The 22,688-nt window shown below is 27.6% G+C and overlaps 1 protein-coding gene across 1 annotated transcript in view; it reads left to right on the plus strand.

The window, feature by feature from the left end:
• Positions 1-19,192: 19,192 nt before the first annotated feature.
• Positions 19,193-22,688, plus strand: part of LOC132924028 (cell growth regulator with RING finger domain protein 1-like) — a 38,396-nt gene continuing 34,900 nt past the window's right edge. The window contains exon 1 of the mRNA XM_060988085.1: positions 19,193-19,965. Coding sequence (XP_060844068.1) covers positions 19,856-19,965 — 110 coding nt within the window. The 5' untranslated portion in view covers positions 19,193-19,855. The remainder of the gene's footprint in view (positions 19,966-22,688) is intronic.

Below are 22,688 nucleotides of genomic sequence, written 5' to 3' on the forward strand. Positions count from 1 at the left end.
TAATAATATGGGCTGAATTTTTACATAGTACTTTACGTACCACATTTAACTGTGAATCACTTCATTTGAAATTTAATGGAATGTTTTATCTCGACCATCCAAATATTTATCAATTTATTGAAGCTTTAAAATATATTCAACAAGATTCCTACGTAAAATTAAGAAGCACTATATAAAACGAAGGAAACCTATTTTAGATAAAAAAGATTTTATTAAAGAAAAATTGTATGAATACAGTTCAGGTCAAATATCACGATTGGAATTTGTAAAAAAAATATCTAATAAATTCAATCTAATCACAAATTTATAAAAATGTATTTCTTTTTACAACATTTTTTATTATTTTATATGTTATTACGATTAATTATACAATTAAATTATGAAGATGTACTATACTATGAATATCTAGATTTTTTGTTGCATTTTATAACAATATTCATACATATTATACCGATTAAATTTTGAAAATTTACAAATATTGTAGTTAACCTTCTTTTTTAACCGGGACGGAATTAGTATGTAACTTTTTTTACTGGGAAGGAATCAGTATAAAAAAAGGTTCTCCGCAGGACGGAACTCAGATACAGCATTTTATGACCTCAACACACGTTTTGAGGAAAGTTAGTGATACCTATTTTAATTTATTTTAATGTGATATAAATATTTACTTTCGTAGTAATCGTACTTATAAAATATTCTGTACCTTTGATTATAGAAAAGAACATTAGTGGCCGGTTGCACAAAACACATCCAATATTTATTTTATTGATCCGATAATTTATTGGCTCTATAAGTTTTATCGATTTGATAAAATATTTTAACGATGGATAAATATTAAAAATAGTTGCACGAATCATTGTTAATATTATTATATTATATTATACTACATTCATTATATATTTGTGAATATAAAATATTATACATATACAAATTGACATTTTTTTCAAAAATAATAAATAACAAATATCTCATTATTATGTTGATAAACTTTCATTAATTTTATTTTATTTAACCAGTACAACTTACTTATTGGACCAAAATCGGGCCTATAAATTAATGAATCAATAGTGATTGACGGCCGATAACTTTTTGATCCAATAAGATATTATGACTTTGTGCAATGTATTTTAATTTTTATCGATTCAATAACTCAATTTATTGGACCAATAATATACCTATTATTGAACCAATATAGTTTTGTGCAACAGGACCTAGATACTATAATAGACCATTCTACAATCAATGGTTATAATAAATATTTATTATCAGGTCTAATGTTATACCTGCAGTTACCACTTACCATCTTATTGCATCATTACATAAATACGAATACATTAAAAACTACTGTAAATTAAAAAATGATTTTTTTTTCTGAAAATCGAGGACATGTTATCACGGAGCATTATGAAGTCGCCTTAAATCTATGTGTTTTTGTTTTACGTACGATTTAACTTAATAACATCTTTGGAATTATTTTCTCTCCTAGCAGACTAAAAATTTCAAATTTGAATATCTGTAGCATTTTGTTTTAACTGCTTGTAGACAAAACGCATTTCGCAGTCTGAGTATAGAACTGGCTGAATTTTAGTTGTTGAGTAAATACCTAATATAAAATTAAAATATGATAATATTTCAGAGGGCAAGACGTTGAGTTTTTTCCATTATTCCCAATATAATCCCAATATAACATGCATTATAATTGTTTAGAATTAGCGAAAATTTCAAAAATTTTAAATAACCTTTAACTTTTCAAAATTTAAATTTTTTAAAAAAACTCATTGTTTTGCCCTCCAAAATATTGTCATCTTTTAATTTTATAATAGTTATATTTACTCTAGAACCAAGATTGAGCGACTTCTACTCTGACTGCATAAATGCGTTTTGTCTATGTCGTACGTGTGTAAGACGGAGACAACACATGCGGGTACAACGTCCTCTTAACACACTAACCAATTATAAGTTATAACACGCCTTGATGTCTCGCGTTGTATAATATATAAGACTCAAATACATTAACAAAAACTATTTTGAATATTTTTAAATTCCTACATATATATTAGGTGTGTTGTGAATAGTATTCTTCTTCTTACCTTGAATTATCTTTTGGAGATTTGAAGAATGGTGGCTTTTTCATTTGGTGTTTATAGTTTTTGACAAATAGAACATCCATGTATCCAGAAATAATTTTTAAATGTTTCATAATAAACAATAAAATATTTTAAGTTGAAAGAGTACTAAAAAAATGTTGTAAATTTAATATAATATGTCAATATTTTAAAATACACAGGAAATATTATAAGATATTCTATAAATCTATCCAAAAACTTAACACACTTCACAAATAAAACCATATTTTTATAATTGTATTGAACATTATATTATATGTCCAGTTGACGTCAATAACATAGACACTTATGTTACTTACTTAAACTCTAAACACTTGCCACTATTGCTGACAACTGACAAGTGATAGGTTTATCGAGCTTAAATTGGGTTATAGACAAATTTTGTTCTGAGTTTTAATAGTTATAATCATGTAGGTACTTCAATATATTTTATTTATTTTAAATTAAACTTTTAAGTAGATAAAAGTAACCTAATTAAATATTGATATTGGATATATATCTACATATTCATTCCCTAATATTTTTTTTCTTAATCTTTATCCTGTGGTTTACGAAATTAAATTATACAATCAAATACTTCTATATAATTTTAAAATAATCCTAATTATGTCCTTGTTTATACGTTATAATTATTAACTGATTCATGCAATTTTTGACAACAATTAGACCAACCAACCGTATTAAGATATTGCTAATAGTATAATTAATATGATGCAATATTAACAATGTTCTTCGAAATAAAATAATGCATCTTTTTTAAATTACTTAACTTACTTAGTTACCTATTTGCAACACCAAATTTGCACCAACATTTTTTACGACATTTTGACTTTTCAACCGTCGTTCTAAAACCATCATTGACTGAATTACGAGTGAAAAAACGAGTTATACCTAGTTTCAACTTAAATGACTAAATTATTTAATTTTTCAACGATCATTTTATGATTTTCAAAATTTCCATTCCATTTCATAAAACTATTTAGCTTAACTTTATTCTTTACTGTAAATCAGTCAATTTTTTGAGCCACGAGCCACAGTTAAATAGTAAAAATGGCTTAAACAATTAGTATAATATCCAATATGCCGTTTTTGAAATATGTATGTTAATTACCGTATTGCGAATTCACATAACAAAAGAGCTAATAATTTGAAAATCGTTAAAAAATGCAATTTCTGTACCTAGCTATTCTTTTTAAATCCTCCCGAAAACTCCATTTTACCCGAGATTACTGGACAAAAACATTTCGTGTTGCCTTTAAAAGAAAACACACTGACTAGTTTTGCTTCGATCAGCGTCAAAGTTACGGTATATAACCATTTTATAGTGCATGATGCATATAGTGCAGACAGTTGTATAGATTTTCAGAGCCCATTTCATCAGTGTAATCTAAGTAGCTAGGTTAAACTAGGATAACTCCACGTCTCTCCCTTTTAACGGGATTGTTATTAATTGTCTTGTTTTCATGTTCCGCGATAAACTTACTGTGGTTCTAGAAGCGTGTAATATTATAGTAATATGTTTGGCCGGTTTTTTCTTTAAATACTATATTGATTGAACATTTTAGTCGATTGTAATTATGTAAGTGCTTAAAAGTGTATTTTTTAACAATGTTCACCTCGTTAAAAATATTATATTATATATAAGTATAACAACTTATAATTAAAGAGTAGGTACCTACAATTACTATTTATTGAATATGTTTTAAGACTTGAAATAGGTAGGTACTGTATAGTATAAACTATAATATTAATAAATATTATATACATTATACATATACCTAAGCATATTTATTATTTTAAATTATTATTCATAAGTACAAACATTAAAAATATGATGTGTAAAATAGGTACTAAAAACTAGTTAGGTAATTATTTTCGCCACTGGGTGGACTGTTTATACATTTTATGATTTAAGTATGTCTAAATTTCAGATTTCTACAATTAAAATTAAATGAACTAGTTTCCGTATCAAATAAAATAATCAATTATCTTAACTATCTATACTATAATCTTTATTACCTAATACCAATTTTACACAATTTATTGAATATGCAGTCCATTTTTAATTGAATATTATGTATATAGAGTATTATTTATTTTAATTATTATTATTTTTATTGAATATAATAAATTACTATAAAATATATTATTAACCTTAAGTAAAAGAATTTTCTGTTTCAATTTTTTTCAACGTATTATTTGTTTATTAAAATTATGATGTTTGGTATAAATACGAATGAATTAAGATCAAAAAAGTTTTTTGTTCATACTGAAAATTTGTAAAAAAATGTATATTGATCCCTTTAATAAAATCCCATTCCCTTACCTATTGAACTAGGTAGGTTATATATATATATATATAATCCTTAACATAAAGTAATTAAATTAATAAACAAGATATAAATTATCTTTCAAGGATGAAGAATATCCATAATAATATTAGGATAATATTTTTCAGAATATACCATTATAACTAAATATTATCTATTAGTACCATCTTATAATTATTATTATTTGGTAACTCAACAATCTATTTTAAGTATAATAAATGGCGTTTGAATATATTTTAGGATAAATATAAAGGTAGTTTATCTAATTAACATATACATGGCTTTATTTATGTACGAGTAGGTAAATATAATATAGGTACTTGTACAGACGTACAGTTGTACTATACACTGCTTTTATTATATTATAGCAACTGGTTTTTTGTTTTTTGACACTATTTTATTGACTAAATCATTTACTGGCTACTATCTAATATATTATATTAACTAAAGTTAAAAACCAAAATGTTATTGTATATTTTGTTAAATATCTATACATTTATAACATACATTTTATAATAATTAGTAAAGTTGCTGTACTATTACATAACTGTATTATATAGGAAATGTAATTATTAACATTGGAATAAGTAATAAACTAATAACTCTCGAAACAAACACATAGTAAGGTTAAATCATTTAAAATGTAAATAATTATTTAGCAGTGAATCGCTGAAAATAATTTAAAAAAAAAAATTATAAAAAATTAAATAAAATTAAATATAGGTATAGTATACCTATAAAACTACTAGGTAGTTAATACTGTTTCAAATTATTTTTAGTTATATTTTATTTGTTCTATCAGTATTTTTTTTTCAATTTTGACCTGTAAAACATATAATTTAATATTCAACTAATTAAATGTACGATAGCTGTTATCATGATAAAATACCGCCAATACAGGTCACATTATTATAATTTTAATTTATATAGACGTATAGTTGTACAAAAAAAATAATTACGACATTACGTACTTGAAACTAAACAATTTTTATTTAAATTTTAATAACAAAATTACATTTTGGTTATTGTTTACGCAGGAATAAAAAAAAAAAATTAGTTTACTTATTGATCATTCTATCATATTTTTTATTTTTTGTTTTTAGACCGATACCAGTTATAGTTATACATTTATAATAGAATACTATGAAAGTATGAACATATACATATTATATATTTATATGATGATTAATATAATATAATATTATTATTAACACATACGTTTATAGTAAATTATTATTTAATATTTATATATTTTACACTTATAAGTTGTAACAATAGTATAACAGTTATTAGATTTACAGCATCTATTATTAATTAATGTATTAACAATCAACTAAAGGATTTAGCATTGTAATTTAAATCAACAATTTTAAATCAACAAAAAATTATTGCTTACGAAGTAGGTACACGAGTCTCTTTATAAAAAAATTTTTAACGTTTGCAATTTCTCGTTGTTGCACATACGAGTATATAAATATATAATGTATAATGTATTTAATTGCTTATAAGTTATAAGTTATAGTCTAGCTTATGGCTAAAAAAAATTATAATAAACAATTATAAATGTTCAATTAATTTCAAAAGTAAATATTATTCTTGATAAATGTATGATTTAATATTATTAAACCAGGGAATCTAAATATCTAATAAATATTTTTATTATTTTATAGGAGTGTATTAATTTATATAGTATATTAGTATCACATTTAATTTATATTTTCGATTTAAATATTTAAATTACAAAACAGTTATATCACATTAAAATTATTATTATTTTTACAGTTACAGGATATCAATAAAATTTAATATTTAAATATTTGCATAAACTAAAATTAAATTAAAACCTTGTAAGTACATCAGTACAACATAATGCGGGTGACAGGTGGGATACATTAAAATAAAATGGAAAGTGATATAAGCTGAATAAAACTCTCCAAAAAGTTGTATATGCAAATATAATAATTATATTCGAAGAAAGAAAGATCTTTGAAAAATATATGATCTGTTAAAGAAAGTAAAAGAGAAAACATGTAAGTAGGTATACAGTATTTTTGTAATGAATGTGACATAACTCAACTTTCGCCGGTTAGTTAATCTTACACATTTGTTGTTGAGTAAAGATTTTATAAGCTCCGATGTTATATTATAATGTAATAGTTAGTATAGTTACTTCTGAGTCTCAGTGATTAATTTTTATGACTTAAATTTTTATATTTAGCATGTAGGTGAAATACTTAACTAATTTAATACATATTGGCTATTGGCTATTATAGTAATATAAGGCCTATATCATTCAATGTACGATTGGTAACTCTCATGTTACCAAAATAATTAAATACACCGATACTAGCCAGTATGGTTACTAAAACTAGAATCACATTTTTTAAATTTAACTTTATGTCACATAAATAATATAAATAATTATGTGTTACAATAATTAATTTATTATAATTATAAGCAAAACATTTATGCAATATATTATATATTAGGTAGTAGGTACATTATAATAAATTAATAGCTAGGTATTTAAGTATATTACTTATAGTAATAAAAAAAGAATTCAATAAATTTATTCTTAATTATAATTTATATGTAATATTCAAATCAGCGTTATTACTAACTGTATCTTTGGAATAAGCTTCAAAGCTTAAATATTGCACTTAGAAAAGTTAATATTTACGATAAGCATAAGCACACTCTATACATAATTATAATGTGTTACATAAGTATAGGAAAAAAATCAACCGCCAAATGGCGAAATTTTTTATTTGAATTTTTTTCTACAAATAACAGGTTAATTAAGATTTTCTAACCATGTAATCTATTAAGTCTTCTAAGACAAATGCTGTAGAATGGTGTCAGTGCTAAGAACGAATATTAGAGAATTTGAATAGTTTGATAGCCGGGGGTAAAAATATTTGTACAGAGTTAAAGTTATTAATATATTTTCGTCCGACACTCCATCATTATAATAGTTTTCATTACACTGCTAGAACCTTTTATACCTCCTTTAGGTTAGGTATATTTAAATCTTAATTCATTATCAGTTTAATTAATTTTTTAATTATTGTACGTAATTTATATTATGGACCCATTGAACATTTTTGTTATTATTTTTTATTTGTATAATATTTAGGTATATAATTTTATAAAAAAATGTCTTTTCTTATACTTTGCCAACATTATTGCGATATTGCGAAATAGTATTGTTATCATCTTTCAATTAACCTATTTAACATTCAAGTTGTTACAATCTATTATCAAATAATATAATTATTGTTAAGTTATAACAGTTTATTTAAAATTGTAATCTTAGAAAGTAATGGTTTTATAGCATATTTACTTATTAAAAAAAAATTATAATTATATTGAATAATTAATAAATAAGTAATTATTTTTAAATTAAAAATGCATACAATTTTAAGATCCAAGACGTGAACACTTAATGCAAGATTTCTCTTAAATTTTATTGGCAGAAATTTAAAAAAAAGTTTAGTATTAAGTTTAGTAATTTTATGAGGTATTAAAGTTAAAATGTTTTCGGCATTGGATAATCAAAGACATAACAACAATATTTATTTTTGTTATTTTGTTATTAATAAAAAAATATTAACTATAGGAACTTTTTAACTTGAAATATTTCACTATTACAAGTTTATTAATATTTAATATACAAAATTATAAATGATGATCATTTTTACGAAAATCAAAACACAAATGGTTTGCTTAGATCTATTTTTTTTTTAATTTAATAATTTATCAGGACTTTAAAGTGTAAATATATTCCCAGAAAGTAGGTCAACTATCTCATGTGTCATTATTATTTTTATTTTTTTGTGGACTTTTGATGGTAAATTTTACGAACAAATCTATTTATTAATTCAACACTAGTTGCGCTAGTTGAAACCTTCGTCATAACTCTGTCACTACTTAGACAGAGACCTTCAAACGTTCAAACACCTTCCATAGTGATCAATATACAATACGGGTTGGCTTTGCAAAGGTTATCAACAGATATTTACTTTTCCTAGGTTTTATACAATAATTCGGGGCGAATAGTAAGGTAAGAAAACCAATATAATTATGTAAAAAAATGTTTTGATTTATTCGAAAATTATTTATTAGTAAATAAAATATTAAAACTTCCAAAAAATAAAACTATTTAAAATTTTAGTTTTATAATTATTATACAGACCTATACTTTAGTATATAACCAAGCTCAGAAACAATTTAGAGTTTTATTTAAATATACACTATTATAATATTTACTATTTATAGTTAATACTAATATGGCAAATGAAATGATTTATATTTTTTAATATACAATCTAACTGCATGTATACCATCAGAATTTTAATATTTTAATAAAAAATTGACTTTAATTTCATCAAAAATTAAATTTATCATTATTATTATTTATTCTATTAGTGACTTGAGCAATGAGTATATTATTAAGTAGGTAGGTATATCAGGCACTTTTATAAAGTTTAAATAACAACTGTCTATGGCCTATCGGCTATCACCTGTATAATATATAATAAAAAGTATATAATCCTCAGAGTTATGAAAACTATATTCAATATTGGTTAAGTTATAGACACCACTTCAAATGACCTAAATCAAGCATGTCTTATGTCAATTCAGCTATATTTTTGATTTTTCTCGGTTTTAATATTTAGGTACGGTATCTATCTTTTACTATGAAATTTATAAAAACGCTTGTATCGTCTTACATTTTGTTTTGTATTATTACCATGTCCCGACGTCCCGTCATACATATAACTATTTTTGATTCCATTACTTAATCTATATAAATAATTTATTGGTCCATATTGAATATATATACTGAAACGATTTTGTTTCATCGCTAGCTTCGTGTATTGCTTGATACTTTGGTAAAAAACACACATTCAATTTTATCCGGTATAACTATATGTGTCTTATTGACAAATTTGGGGTCTAGGACTTTTCGGCGCTGCCATTTCGGCGCTGCCGTTTTGACGCTGCCGTATCGGCGATAGATATTTTCGGCGCTACCGTTTCGGCGACGCCGATTCGGCGAAAATGACAAAACACATGTTATAGTGAAAATTTCTTTTAGTACAATATTATGTGTAATTAAAAAAAATATTAAGTTATTTTAATAAGTACTTTTATTAAGTACTAAATTTATAAAATTCAAGTTCAACGACATTCATGACTATAAAAATAGTGTATAGTAATAATTAGAATTGGGATTTTAGTACAAAATAATACACATATAACTTATAGTCAGTTATTTCGATAACAATTTTATCATAGCTAGTAGTAATAGTAGCCAATTAGTACGTCCATAACTAAACAACTAATAAATACAAAAGTAACAATACTATAAAAATAAAATATACAATTTTTTTTCCAATTTTTTAGTTATTATAATAAATATAATTTAAATGCAATTTTATAGTGCATTTTTTTATTTTTTTATTCTTATACTTTATTTTCATTATAACATGTATTTTGTCATTATCGCCGAATCGGCGTCGCCGAAACGGCAGCGTCGAAAATATCTATCGCCGATACGGCAGCGTCGAAACGGCAGCGCCGAAATGGCAGCGCCGAAAAGTCCCATTCCCACAAATTTGACATTAGAATCCTTTCATATTTTACCATTTGTAATCATACGACATGTAGGTACTAGGTATAACAACATAACAATAACAATTATAATAATTCATCCATATAACAATTCAAAATTATAAAAAATGTATTTTTATTTATTTTTGATTTCATTAAATGTCTTAAATATTTAAAATAGTACTTATAATTTAGATAAAATCACTATTCACTAGCTATACCTACGACACTTCAAAAATTATTTGAAATTTAAAATAAAGTATATTAACATGTTCACACATAGTTTGTTTTTTACAAGCTTAAAACATATGCTATATTCTACATCAGAAGTAGGGAACATATTGCAATGTTAAGAAACCGCAAGTTCCTGGCCCTTGTCCTAGACCCTAGATAGGATTGAATGTATGAAATAACAAATCTTTAAGATTGGTAAATAATTGATAAATAATCATTTATTCAGTTCATAATAAATCTCATAAATCTAAAAACCTTTTATATTTTAAAAATAAGTATATAATTATAAAAAGACGATTTTGATAAATATATATATATTTTATTTAACTCTGTAGTAGTGATTTTATATGGTTTATAGGTTCTCATTTAAGTTTGCGTCTGTCATATTGAGAATAAGGATAATGATACAAGCGTTAAATCTTGAATTATGTCAATAATATAAAATATGAATGTACTTACCTTGTCTAGTAGGTACTAGCTTGAATATAATACGCAGTTATGTGTAAAATATTTATATGAGTGGTAAGTAAATATTATTAGCATAATGACACGTCTTATTCAATGTAGATACACCTATAATATATATAATACAAATAATAATATGTATAATAATATAGTATTTACAAAAAAAAAAAAAAAATTGTTCGTATTTATATATAGTTACCGTATAATATCATAGGGTTTATATTTTTAGTATTTTTACAGAGTAACGTTTAAATTAGATAATTCGTGGATAATACTTATTTACAAATTATGAAAATTTAAACATTTAACTTACGAGTTATTATTAATCATTTATACCTACTTATTATATTAAATCTAGTGTTATGTACTTATCAAATAAAAAATAATTTTCAGTTTGGTTATATACTTGTATAACATTCAAAATTGTACATTAGATGAAAATAATAACAGTCATTAATAATTTTAATAAATTAACTATTGAAACTGATTAAAAATACCTACCCATATCCTTGTACTAGTTACCTATACTGTTTTAGCTTATGGTAAGTATTTTTCTCAAAGTAATTGAATCAATAATATAACTATTATATTTTATACTTTAAATACCTACATAAAATCTAATTATTAAAAAATATTTCCCAGGATATTATCATTTAATATATTTAATGGATATTTTAGTTTGCCTATTGCCTATTGTGTTACACTAAGCTTTCCTCTTAGTCAACATAAAAACCTTGGACATTGATATTTGATTAACTATACTGGTCACTAGATACTCAAATCTATTTTTGATATTTTATAATTATCATATTACAACAAATTGACTCAGAGTTTTAAATCAATGAATAATAATTAGTAATTAATTGTTAAGAGGATGCCACGCCCGTGTTTGTTGTCCCTGGTTCACAAACATGCAACCTAGCAAATTTGCGTTAAACAGAACCAATTTTGTTTTTGAAATTGAGTGAATTGAAACATATTATCATTCATAGAGTCGAGAGCATTATCTATGTTTCTTAAAGTATAGTTTTCTATAGTATCTCAAATATTTGTTTATAATTAAAAGATAATTTATGAGTAACCTCTTGTTTTTAATTTTTAAGCTTTTTGACAAAGCAAAAAATTATTTATCAACATTTATAAAAAATAAAGGAACTAAAAAAAACTTGAAATTTTTAGTTTTTTTAAATAGTTCAAAAGCAGACAAATTATACTTAATATACTTATACATTACACTAATAGTGCACTTAGTAAACCATTTTTTTAATAAATATTGTGACTAGATAATATGTATTTTTAATATTTTTTAATTAGTATTTGAAAAGTTTATATGAAGATTCTTCAATATTTATTTTATTACTTTTAAAGTTTTTTAATCAAATAAAATATTTTTTATCAATATTTATGGAAAAATTTTAATTTCATGATGTATTTACTGTTATTTATTTTTGAATTTAAACAAAATATAAAAACTGAAAATTTTGCCGAGATCTGGTTTGATATAATTATTTCCTTTTTTCTTATTTTAGATTAAGTATTCGATATATATTAGATTTTGAATGGAATGTATTAGTTGTACAATGATGTGTGTTTTTTATTTTTGTTTGTCATTATCTTTTGATGCAAAAAAATGATTAAATTTCCAACTTTGAAAATTGTTTTTTATAGATAATTGAATTGAATTGGTACTTTGGGGATTTAAAAGATAATAATTCATAAGACTTTTGAAAATAACTGGTGGGGGGGGGTAGTTATTAAGAAATAACAGAATTTTTTACGCAAAACAGTAATTAACCAAATCTATTTTGTTTTTATTAGGTACAACAACTCAAAAACTAATTACCTTAAGTACTCGTACTTGAAATTTTCACCAAATGCTAAAATTATAGTTTCTTAACGGGATTCCATCCAATGATTTTTTTGTCTTTGTCGAACACACGCGTGATATAATATTTTTTGCCAAACATACCAATTGATCTAATGAAGCGATAAGAATTCTGAAAATAAATTTAAATTTGTCGTCAAGACTATTTGGAATCAACTTTCTCACAGCTTTGATATTTTCCTCCAAATTCCTAAAAAAATTATGTTAAAAAAGATTAATTAAAAATGGCCGTATTTCAATTTTTGGAGAAGTTAAAATCAAAAAGTCAAAAATCTGGGAAAGTCAATTTCAAGTAGACTTGACGAAAAATTCAAATCTGTTTTTAGAATTCTTATCGCTTCATTGGATCAATTGGTATGATTGGCAAAGGATCCGTCTAAAATCTTATGCCACGCGTGCGTTAGACAAATACAGAAAATCACAGTAACGAATCCCCCAAAGTTCAAATTCTGACTAAATCACGAAAGTTTGCAAATAATTTTATAGTTAAAATGTATAAATTTTTATTGCAAGTATTGAAAATTGAATACAATAAGTTTTCTCTAAGTAATTCATATAGTGTAAGTAGTGTAACCAAAAATCTTAAAAATATAAAAACACAGTTCGAAAATTAATACCCATTTATATATATATATAAAACTATTAGCTAACTATAGTTTTTGATAAGTATTAAGTATAATTTATAATTAATTATACTACAATGTGCATTATATATTATATAATAGCTACTAAATTATGATGATTACGTTAGTATATACTTTTAAATAATATTTATAGTTATAGTATAATATGGTAGACCTGCAGGCGCGAACGCAGAGGGAGTTGGGTTTTTAAACCCTCTCCGAAATATCAAGATCAAAAAAAAAAAATTACCTGACCTACAAATGAATAGTATGATATTTATGAACATGTTTTCAACCCCCTCCCCCCCGAAATTTATTCTTGCGTTCACGCCTGTGGTAGAGTATATCTTAACCGTTACCTATTCATTAGAATATTTGTTTGGAAAATTTGTGATTTAAATATTTGTATTTAATATTTATTAATATATATTTTAGTCATGACTACATAATATTATGGTTCTTATATAATGTTTGCACTAATATGCGTATAACTACAAGTTGTAGGAACAGCACAAATATTGTTGTATTATACTAATATTGTGTATATAATTGTGCCTATAATATGAAATAATCATTCGTGAAACTTTTAACTCGCAAAACATAAACAGTGAAAACAATTATTTAAAAGATTGAAATAGATTGAAGGAGTCGTATGATATCTAAGTCTAAAATTATATTCACTGTAACAGCGATGCCTAACTTTTTCTGAAAAGATTTAAGATTTATCTCAAAATTCGTATAAAAATTGAATAATAACTACTAACTAGATACTATAGTATCTAATTACGACCTTCACCTTGACTATGTGTAAGGATCGATCACGTAACCAAATTTCATAAAAAATAAACGGTTACCTATCATTTATTGTAAACTAGATATTAAAACCTGACGAGTGACGATTTTATGTCTTAAAAAATGTTAAGTCTTATTTAGAATAAAGAAGTTTTATTATTCGTAAAAATGTTTAATTTCACAAAAATACATAAAAATGAATGTGACTAGCGATATTTTTATATCTTATAGTTATAGTAACTAGTAAGTATAACTTAACCTTGTATACCTAGTTGTAATGCATTTTTTTTCGGGTCATAACAATAAAAATAAAATATTAAATAGGTAAAATATCAAATTATTAAATATTATATTTAGCATTAAAAATGTAAAACTATACAGTATAGTCTATACTGTCTATATACTAACTATAAAACAATTAAAATATATATATAATATATAAAATATAGATATACCTATAGTATTATCTATTGAGCTAATTTTATAATTAAAAATTAATTTTATTTATTATTAAAATTTAAGTAGGTAAGTTTGAAAAAATAACATTAAAAAAAATGAAAAATTGTCCACTAAATACATTTAATCAAACTCTTCACATCGATTGATCGATTTGAAATAAACTTTAACAAAAATAATGAAAGTTTCCACGGTCATCGCTTTACCTCTCATTAGTCTCGCTAATTCAAATTTTTGATCCAAAATTTATTAATTACCTAGGTGGCTAGGTTATGAAATTCCTAATAAACCTAGCATAATATAATATATATATTATCAGACATCAGCGTTGTAATAGATACTTTCAACAATACATTTTTGAGTAAGTAATTATAGGTAATTAATATTTCAGCATATACCATTATTTTAATATGCCCATCACATTGATTATAAATACTATTATTTACTGTAGGTATTTATTATCAATTCAATATTTATACTCAAATATTAAGTACCTACCAAATGCGTTGATATTTATAATATATACGTTTGCTAGTTTTGTGATTACATAAGAAACGCTTGTAAGTAGTCTAGCTGTTAAGACTTAGGTATGCAGTAACTCTATACATGGATGTGGTGATACTAAATAAAAATAACCGTGGAAGTCGGTCTTTTGTATAATAGTAGGTGTCGTACTTCGTCATTGAGTAGGTTGCTATAATGGAGGTGTCAAATTTAAATTCAATGATAAATTATTATAGTTATAAGAGGAAAAACAATTTTGAGCGTAGACGATCTGTCTATATTTCCAAGGATATTTTTTATTATATAATACTTATTTGTATTGCTATAAGTAATTTATTTTTCATCTATATATAACAATAATAATAAAAGGCAGTGTGTGTATGTATGAGAGAGAGAGAGAGAGAGAGAGAGAGAGTGAGAGGGGGAGAATGTGTAGTGTGTGAAGTGAATGAGTATTGAGTGATGTGTAAGCGATTCACAGTAAAAAGTCTATTGCACTCGTGGTTCTGAAATTTGGTATGTATAATATATAGGTAATCCTATACCCGAATATGTACAACTCTAAGAGTCAAACCCAATAATATTTTAAAATTTTCATTTTAAACGTCTCACACAGGGATTTGTTGGTTTACGAAAAATGAATATATTTTTTGTTTATGTATAATCGGGTTTCAGAAAATAAAATAATTATTTAGAACTATATTTCATACTTGGTCAAAACAACAAAAACCACTCAAATTAATGTGTTAAAAATCTGCGATAGTGTGATCTGCGAAGTTTGCAGTTAACAGAGTTCAAGGTTTTAATCTACGGGCATTTAATTTTTATCACGATCAACGTCATGCATGATAAGCTAGTTGCCTAGTTAGTAATATACGTACAATAGTATATCTTATAAGTTAAACTAATTTTAACTCGCAACAAATTCCACAGGAATCTATATATTTAAAATATTATAATATGATTTAATTTTATTACCTATAAGTTCCATTAACTTATAACCAGTTATAACTTATAAATTAATATCGGAGTTAATATACTTTATAATACTATATTACTATTTACTATTCATAGTAGGTTATTGTAAATTTAAGAATTGGAAGTTGGAATCAGTGGTGTAATTACAACTTATAGCGCCCTATAATATATTATTTTTATTATACATTTGTAATACCTATAGATTTTATACTTGTAAACTTTTATATACGTATACGAGTATATTAAAATACTTCAATTATTTCATAATGTGTAATTAAATCTAGGTATAAGAACCAATAGGTAATATGAATAGAGCAGTTTATAAATAATTTACAAATCATTATTACTGTCTGAATGTTCATTAAGAATATATAATAAATAACACAAATTATATAATAGGCAGGTTCTTTAATTCATATAAACTTAACTTTTCTAACCTTAAGTTGGCAAAATGTTCTATTATTTTATTTAAATTTAATTGTACACTTTTATTCTTTTCAATGTTCAAAATAATAATATTTAATAGTCGATCTTGACTCATTGAATGTCTAAAGTAATTTTTAATAGGGCATGAAATCTATTAGAAAGTTAAAAAATAACAGTATCAATTAACTACTGGAAAAAATACTAGAACTTTAAAGTCTCTTCCGCAACATTTAATCTCCTATCATAGTCAACTCCATTGAAATATTTAATAGCAAATTTAGAATGATATTTTATGTAGGAAATGTATGTTATAATAAAATAAATACTGATAACACGGTATGACATCCATTAAAAGGTGCGCCCCCCAAAAATGCCAGATACTCTAGTGCCCTAGTGCAGTGGCTCATAAGCTTCACTTTTTAAATGGGTTTATCATATAAGTTGGGTGGTTGGGACAACAATTTTTGATTTCGCTTCACAACAAAAGTCTGAGTTCGGCGCCATTGCCCTGACGTAAGCCATCCAACCACCCCACACGTTGCGCAACTGACTGAAACACGGTGCGTGGACATTGTTATGATTATAGTAGATGAGGTAATGGTTAAACCTATATAGTTTTGAGCGATAGTCGTGAATAGCTGTAGTCCTGTGTTTTAGGAAAGAACCGATGAAATGAAAAATAATTTATCGACATTTATAGAAAAAAAAATCGTATATTGCATAATGTTATGTCTATGTCTATTAATAGTTCATAATGAGTTAAAATATGTATGTTGAAAATTGTAGAACGTATGGAAAGTATAAACATTTTGTGAAATTTTTAAGTACCTATTTGTAGGTACGTTAATTTGAAATATCACTGTAAATCGTTTGATGAGAAATCAATAATTTTCATTTTTTTTTTTACTTTCTTGATTTTTAATGATAGTAATTTATTGAAATGAAAAAAGTCTGAATTTTTAAAACTTCAAAAATTTGTGTTAAATAGGAAAATAATAAAAATGTAACTCAGTTGTAATGAGTAGGTGGATAATTAAGACATACAATATTAATGAGAGAGATCCGATATCACACCTAAGCGGTATAACTATTTGAATTCACAAAAACGTCGGCGTGAACAGTCCCAAATTTTCTATTTTTTTAACTTTTCTCTAAAACTATTATAGCTAAAAAAATTGGTTGATATCTCATTAAAAAGGGATTATCAAGTAGATACAAAATGTGAGATTAAAAATTTTCAAAAAAAATTATTTAGTTTTTCACAGTTAAAAAAATAGTTATTTTTTGCTAGATTTTCATTTAGCGTGGTAGATTACCGAAACTGGAGAACAGATTTTGCTGTTTGGGGTCTTATTAGATTCACATTGGCTAGGAAAAGTGCAGAGAAGATTTTCAGAACTTTATCTTCAATCGTTAACTCACTACAAAGCTATAAAGCTTAAAAACATACAATGTGTTTTAATTTTTTTATCGAAGCTCTGTTGTGAATTAACCATAAAAGATAAAGTTCTGAAAATCTTCACTGCACTCCTCCCAGCCAATGCGAATCGAACAAGACCCCGAACAACAAAATCCGCTCTCCGGTTTCGGAGATCGATCTCATTAAATGAAAATGAAAACAAAATACATTATACATACATATTGCATACAATTAACAAATTTCTAAAAATTAAAAATTAAGAAAGTTTATTATGTGCGCCGATCTCTGGTTTGGCAAGCGTTTAATTCCTACACTTCAAATAAATTATTTTATATCTGGTCGTAAACGGGCAAACCGGTCGGTTATGTAACGAAGACGGACAGTTTATTTAACCTGCAGCGAGTGTTTATACTGTTGCACTTCATTCTTCAATATTGTTTACGATATTATTTTAATTTTTTTAACGAGCGCGGGTAGCTGCAGTCTATATATGGCTACAAAATATAATATATCATTCCTCGGCCAATTTCGACGCGCGAGAAGGGGTCGGAAGGGTGTTTCGTCGTATAATATATTCCTTATACCTACCTACACGTATTTAATTATTTACACTGGCGGCCGAGTGACAAAAAAATATTAATAATAATAATAAAACGATCCCGGTGGTTAGGTGAATGCCCCCTTCGCCCCCCCATGATTCGTCACGGGCAAACATGACGCATAGTGCAACTATATAATATACAATAACAACAAAAAAAAATTATATTATACGAATCACGTGCGTCACGTGTCGGTACGCCGCCGATGGCTGCGCATTATATTATTATATTATATTATTATATTTTTATAGTATGCCGGTGGCGTCCCGTACTGCAGCCTCGCTCGGCGTGGGACGGGCGATGGCTGATGGCTGCGGTGGGACGACGTTTGCCGCCGTCGCATCGGCACCACAATAATAATAATATACACTGTACACTGTGTACACTTTCACATTCACCGGTTGCGCAGAACGTAGACCCGGCCCGGTCGCGGTGTGAATATCGCCGTGCACGACCGTCCTCCTCCGACGGCGGCGGCGGCGGCAGCGCTCGCATTTCCCCGCCACCGTAACCTCCACCAGCGCCCGAACGCACGCGGACGCCGTGTGTGCCGCATCCCATTTTTCGTTACCGTTGCGTTGCGTTGCGTTTCGTCGCCGTGTGTGTGTGTGTGTGTGCCGAGTGTGTTTGTAGTAGTTGTTGTTGTGACTCTCGTGTTATCGCCGTTGCCGATGCGCGCCGCCGCCGCCGCCGCCGCTGTTCTTTGTGGTAGTGTTTCAGGCGCGCGGGCGCGTGTCTGCGCGTGCGTTTGCGCGAGCGTGCGTGCAGCGCTACTCCAGACCGCGCACACTAACTACCGCAGTCCGGACGAGAGACGGTGTACGGTCACTACTGCACACGTCGCGCGCGAGTTGCCCGCCACCGAACGACCGATCGAAAATAGACGTTTTTCCGCGTTGCACAAACCGCGGTATTTTGTTTTTTTTCTCTCGCGTACGTCCGTCGTCGTCCCCGTCCGCGCCGCCCGCGTTTGTCCGGACCCCGTCGCCGCACACGAACACGCACACACGCACACGCTCACCGGTTCGCGCGTCCCACAAGTCGTTTTTCTCTCGACGTTTATCGCGTTTTTATGAGTTAGACTGATCGCGGAACACGGGGTTCCCCCGTACCCCCCCGAACGGATTTTCACAACCACCTCGTCGACGGCGTCTAATCGCGCGCGCGATAGTCACACGATACGGGTAAGAACCACCACTGTGTAATTATTTTACCAAGCGAACGGCAGACGAGGCGCGCCAGGTGCGTTTTTTTATTTTTTATTTTTTTGGTTTTTTTATTTCGTCGGATTTTTCGTTTACGTCTTACGCCCCCCCACCGACCACACGCGGGTCGGCACAGCAAAACACCGCCGCCGCCGCGCCGTCAATCGTTACTAAGTGTACGCTCGTCGGTCGCGCGATGTTGGTCGCTATGACTGCGATGCTCGTGTCCGTGGCAGAATTCTCCAATATACTGTCCGTTTTGGCGGTGCTCATGTGCTTCTGCGCCATGTTCCTGCTGATCATGAGGTAAGTGTCCGCCGCCGCCGGTCGCGTTATCACGACCGGCCGGGGAACGATATCACCCGACTGTTATTATTAATAATAATATTATCCAGTCCGGTTAACGGTGTGTTATATAGGTTAAGTGGCTCTGTACGAGTGCATTTCGATCGCCCAATAATAATAATAATAATAATTGTCGAGTTTACAATAATAGTTATAGGAGTCGATAATAATAATAATAATACGCTAGTAGGCGCAACAAGGTTCGTAAAATATTAATTTGTACCCGTGTATAATATAATATATTATATTGGCGGGGAAAAACAAACGGTAATCATCGCTGTCGGCCACGGTGCAGTGTGTGTGTTGCACAGCATAAAATATGTCAAGATGATAACGTAGCTCTAAACTTTCAATAACATCACATTATTAAGTATAATAATATATTATCTACCTACACTCTGGCTGGTTGCATTCACTTTTCATGGACAGACCCGCGTTGACTTTACGACGTTCACACAGTGTATCATGGTAACACTTCGCCATGTGTTTGCTACGATTTTTGATAAAAATATGTTGTCGTTTAATATGCACCTACCGGCGGTGTACGTATTCCGAGTGATCGTGTTTTCGTTTTTTTTTTCTTTTTAAATTCGTATCATAAACGTGTGAACGATGCACCTCTAAAATACGAGATAATATCGTGTGTTGTCGACCGTGTTCGTATAACGATTGCATTGTAAATAGTAAATACCAAATAGTAATTACAGTGATCGTAATTTATTGTTGTAGGTCCTGATAGTGTTATATGGTTACGTTATTATCAGTGCTGACTTTATCCGCGATAAGAATAACCTCTGCAGTAGGTAGATTGGTAGTGCTAGGAGATCTGTAAAATATTATATTAATAAATAGTCAGTAGCTATTTAATCAATGCTTATGTTCAGTAATAAATTAATATTATCATTGTAAAATAAATAGTTTACTAGCAACAGTTAGTTATAAACAAACAATTATAAACGTGTATAATTTTATATGAATGTATGACTAATACATATTTTATATCAGTAAGAAAAAAAAACAAGAAAACCGTGAGTAACCAAATAAAATTTGCAATAAGCGTGTACATACATAGTATGTATATTATTATTTTTGTCAACAATAATAAAATGTTGTTAGGCAGTGTTGAGGGTAGTGTCTATACAAAATACAAATAATTAGGTATATATTATAAATCCCTAAATAAATAAGTAACGGTTTGTTTTTAGTATATATGTTACCGGACATTGGCTTAAGGGCATTCGCAGAGATTTTCGTGATTTCGATTAAATTATAAAAAATTTAAGTTAGAATGCTTACACCTAACTCGCTAACGGTGTCTATGACACATGATAATTTGGTAATATCGAAGACTAAAATGCATTGTCAAATAAACACAAATATATTGTCATTTGTGGTACAAGTTGTTCAACAACGTTTATATTTTGTGAACCACCGGCCGACTTTCCATTAAACGAGTTAAAATGCTAATTTTTCGAGACCACCGAGACCAGTGTTATATAGTGGTGTTCATACGGTAAAATAAAACAAGATTCTGTTTAGCATTGTGAATTCTAACGGTATATTCTTGATATATTATAACAGTATTAGTTGTCTGACACAATACATTCTGCAACAATCTAAATCGGTTCTTTTGCGAATAATTGAATTTAATGAGACCGCATAGAATTGGGAAAAAAATTAATTTATAATATTAAACGTTCGTGAATCGTGATACAGAAAGAAATATCTTAAACTGTACTTAATATGTATATACGTATAAATGTACTTTTATAATACTTTTATCTGTGATCTATGACTAAACGCTAGACTCAAAACCCATAAAGACCATAATATCGTAATTTATGTGTACCTATGTCAATAAACTTTATATTGTATCTACACAATATTCACGTATTATTGTAGACGAATTTTGAAGATATAATACTTGCAAACATTTTCAAACAGATCAAAATTATATGACACTCACACTATAATAAAAATAGGAGTATACACGAAAAAAAAAATAAATATTAAATACGACATTATGCGAATGGAAATTTCTGACGGAGATAAAGGAGGGTCAATTAGTGGGCAATTACCATTGCTAATTAACAACCTATTAATAAAATCATGTAGGCTGCAACAAGTAGGTATGTGCTAATTCATTTATTGATAGCTGATTTGATGGCATGTACCTACCAATTGGAATATTTTTGTTTGATCCAATAAATTTATTATTATAACATTGACATATTTTATTTGAGATTCTCTTATTCCTTTCAAAAATACGTTCAAAAATGGATAAAAAATACGGACTTATTTATACGTCGAAAATTCACTAAGCAAATGTCGTTATTGTCTGTCGTATTACCATTAGATTTACTCATGTACTATGGCGACCGATAAATAAGTTTGAACGATTCGTTTCGAATATATTTTTGTACTAATTTTATGTTTGTTTCTGCTTTATTATTTATCAAAGTAATTATTAATTAATATAAAGAAAGATTCCCAAAACGTATTTTATTTATCTTATACTTATGGCCAATGGGGTATTTTTGTCAAGTTTTGTAGAATTTTTAACAACGAACACAATACAGTACGAGTGAGTATTTTGATTATTGTGTGGATTCGAATGCAAGGAGGAATAAATGTTGTTACTGTGTAGTGGGTGGGTGCTTATGGTACATTTACCAAAATCCGAT

The sequence above is a fragment of the Rhopalosiphum padi genome, chromosome 3 (genome assembly GCF_020882245.1).
Source record: "Rhopalosiphum padi isolate XX-2018 chromosome 3, ASM2088224v1, whole genome shotgun sequence".
Taxonomy (NCBI): domain Eukaryota; kingdom Metazoa; phylum Arthropoda; class Insecta; order Hemiptera; family Aphididae; genus Rhopalosiphum; species Rhopalosiphum padi.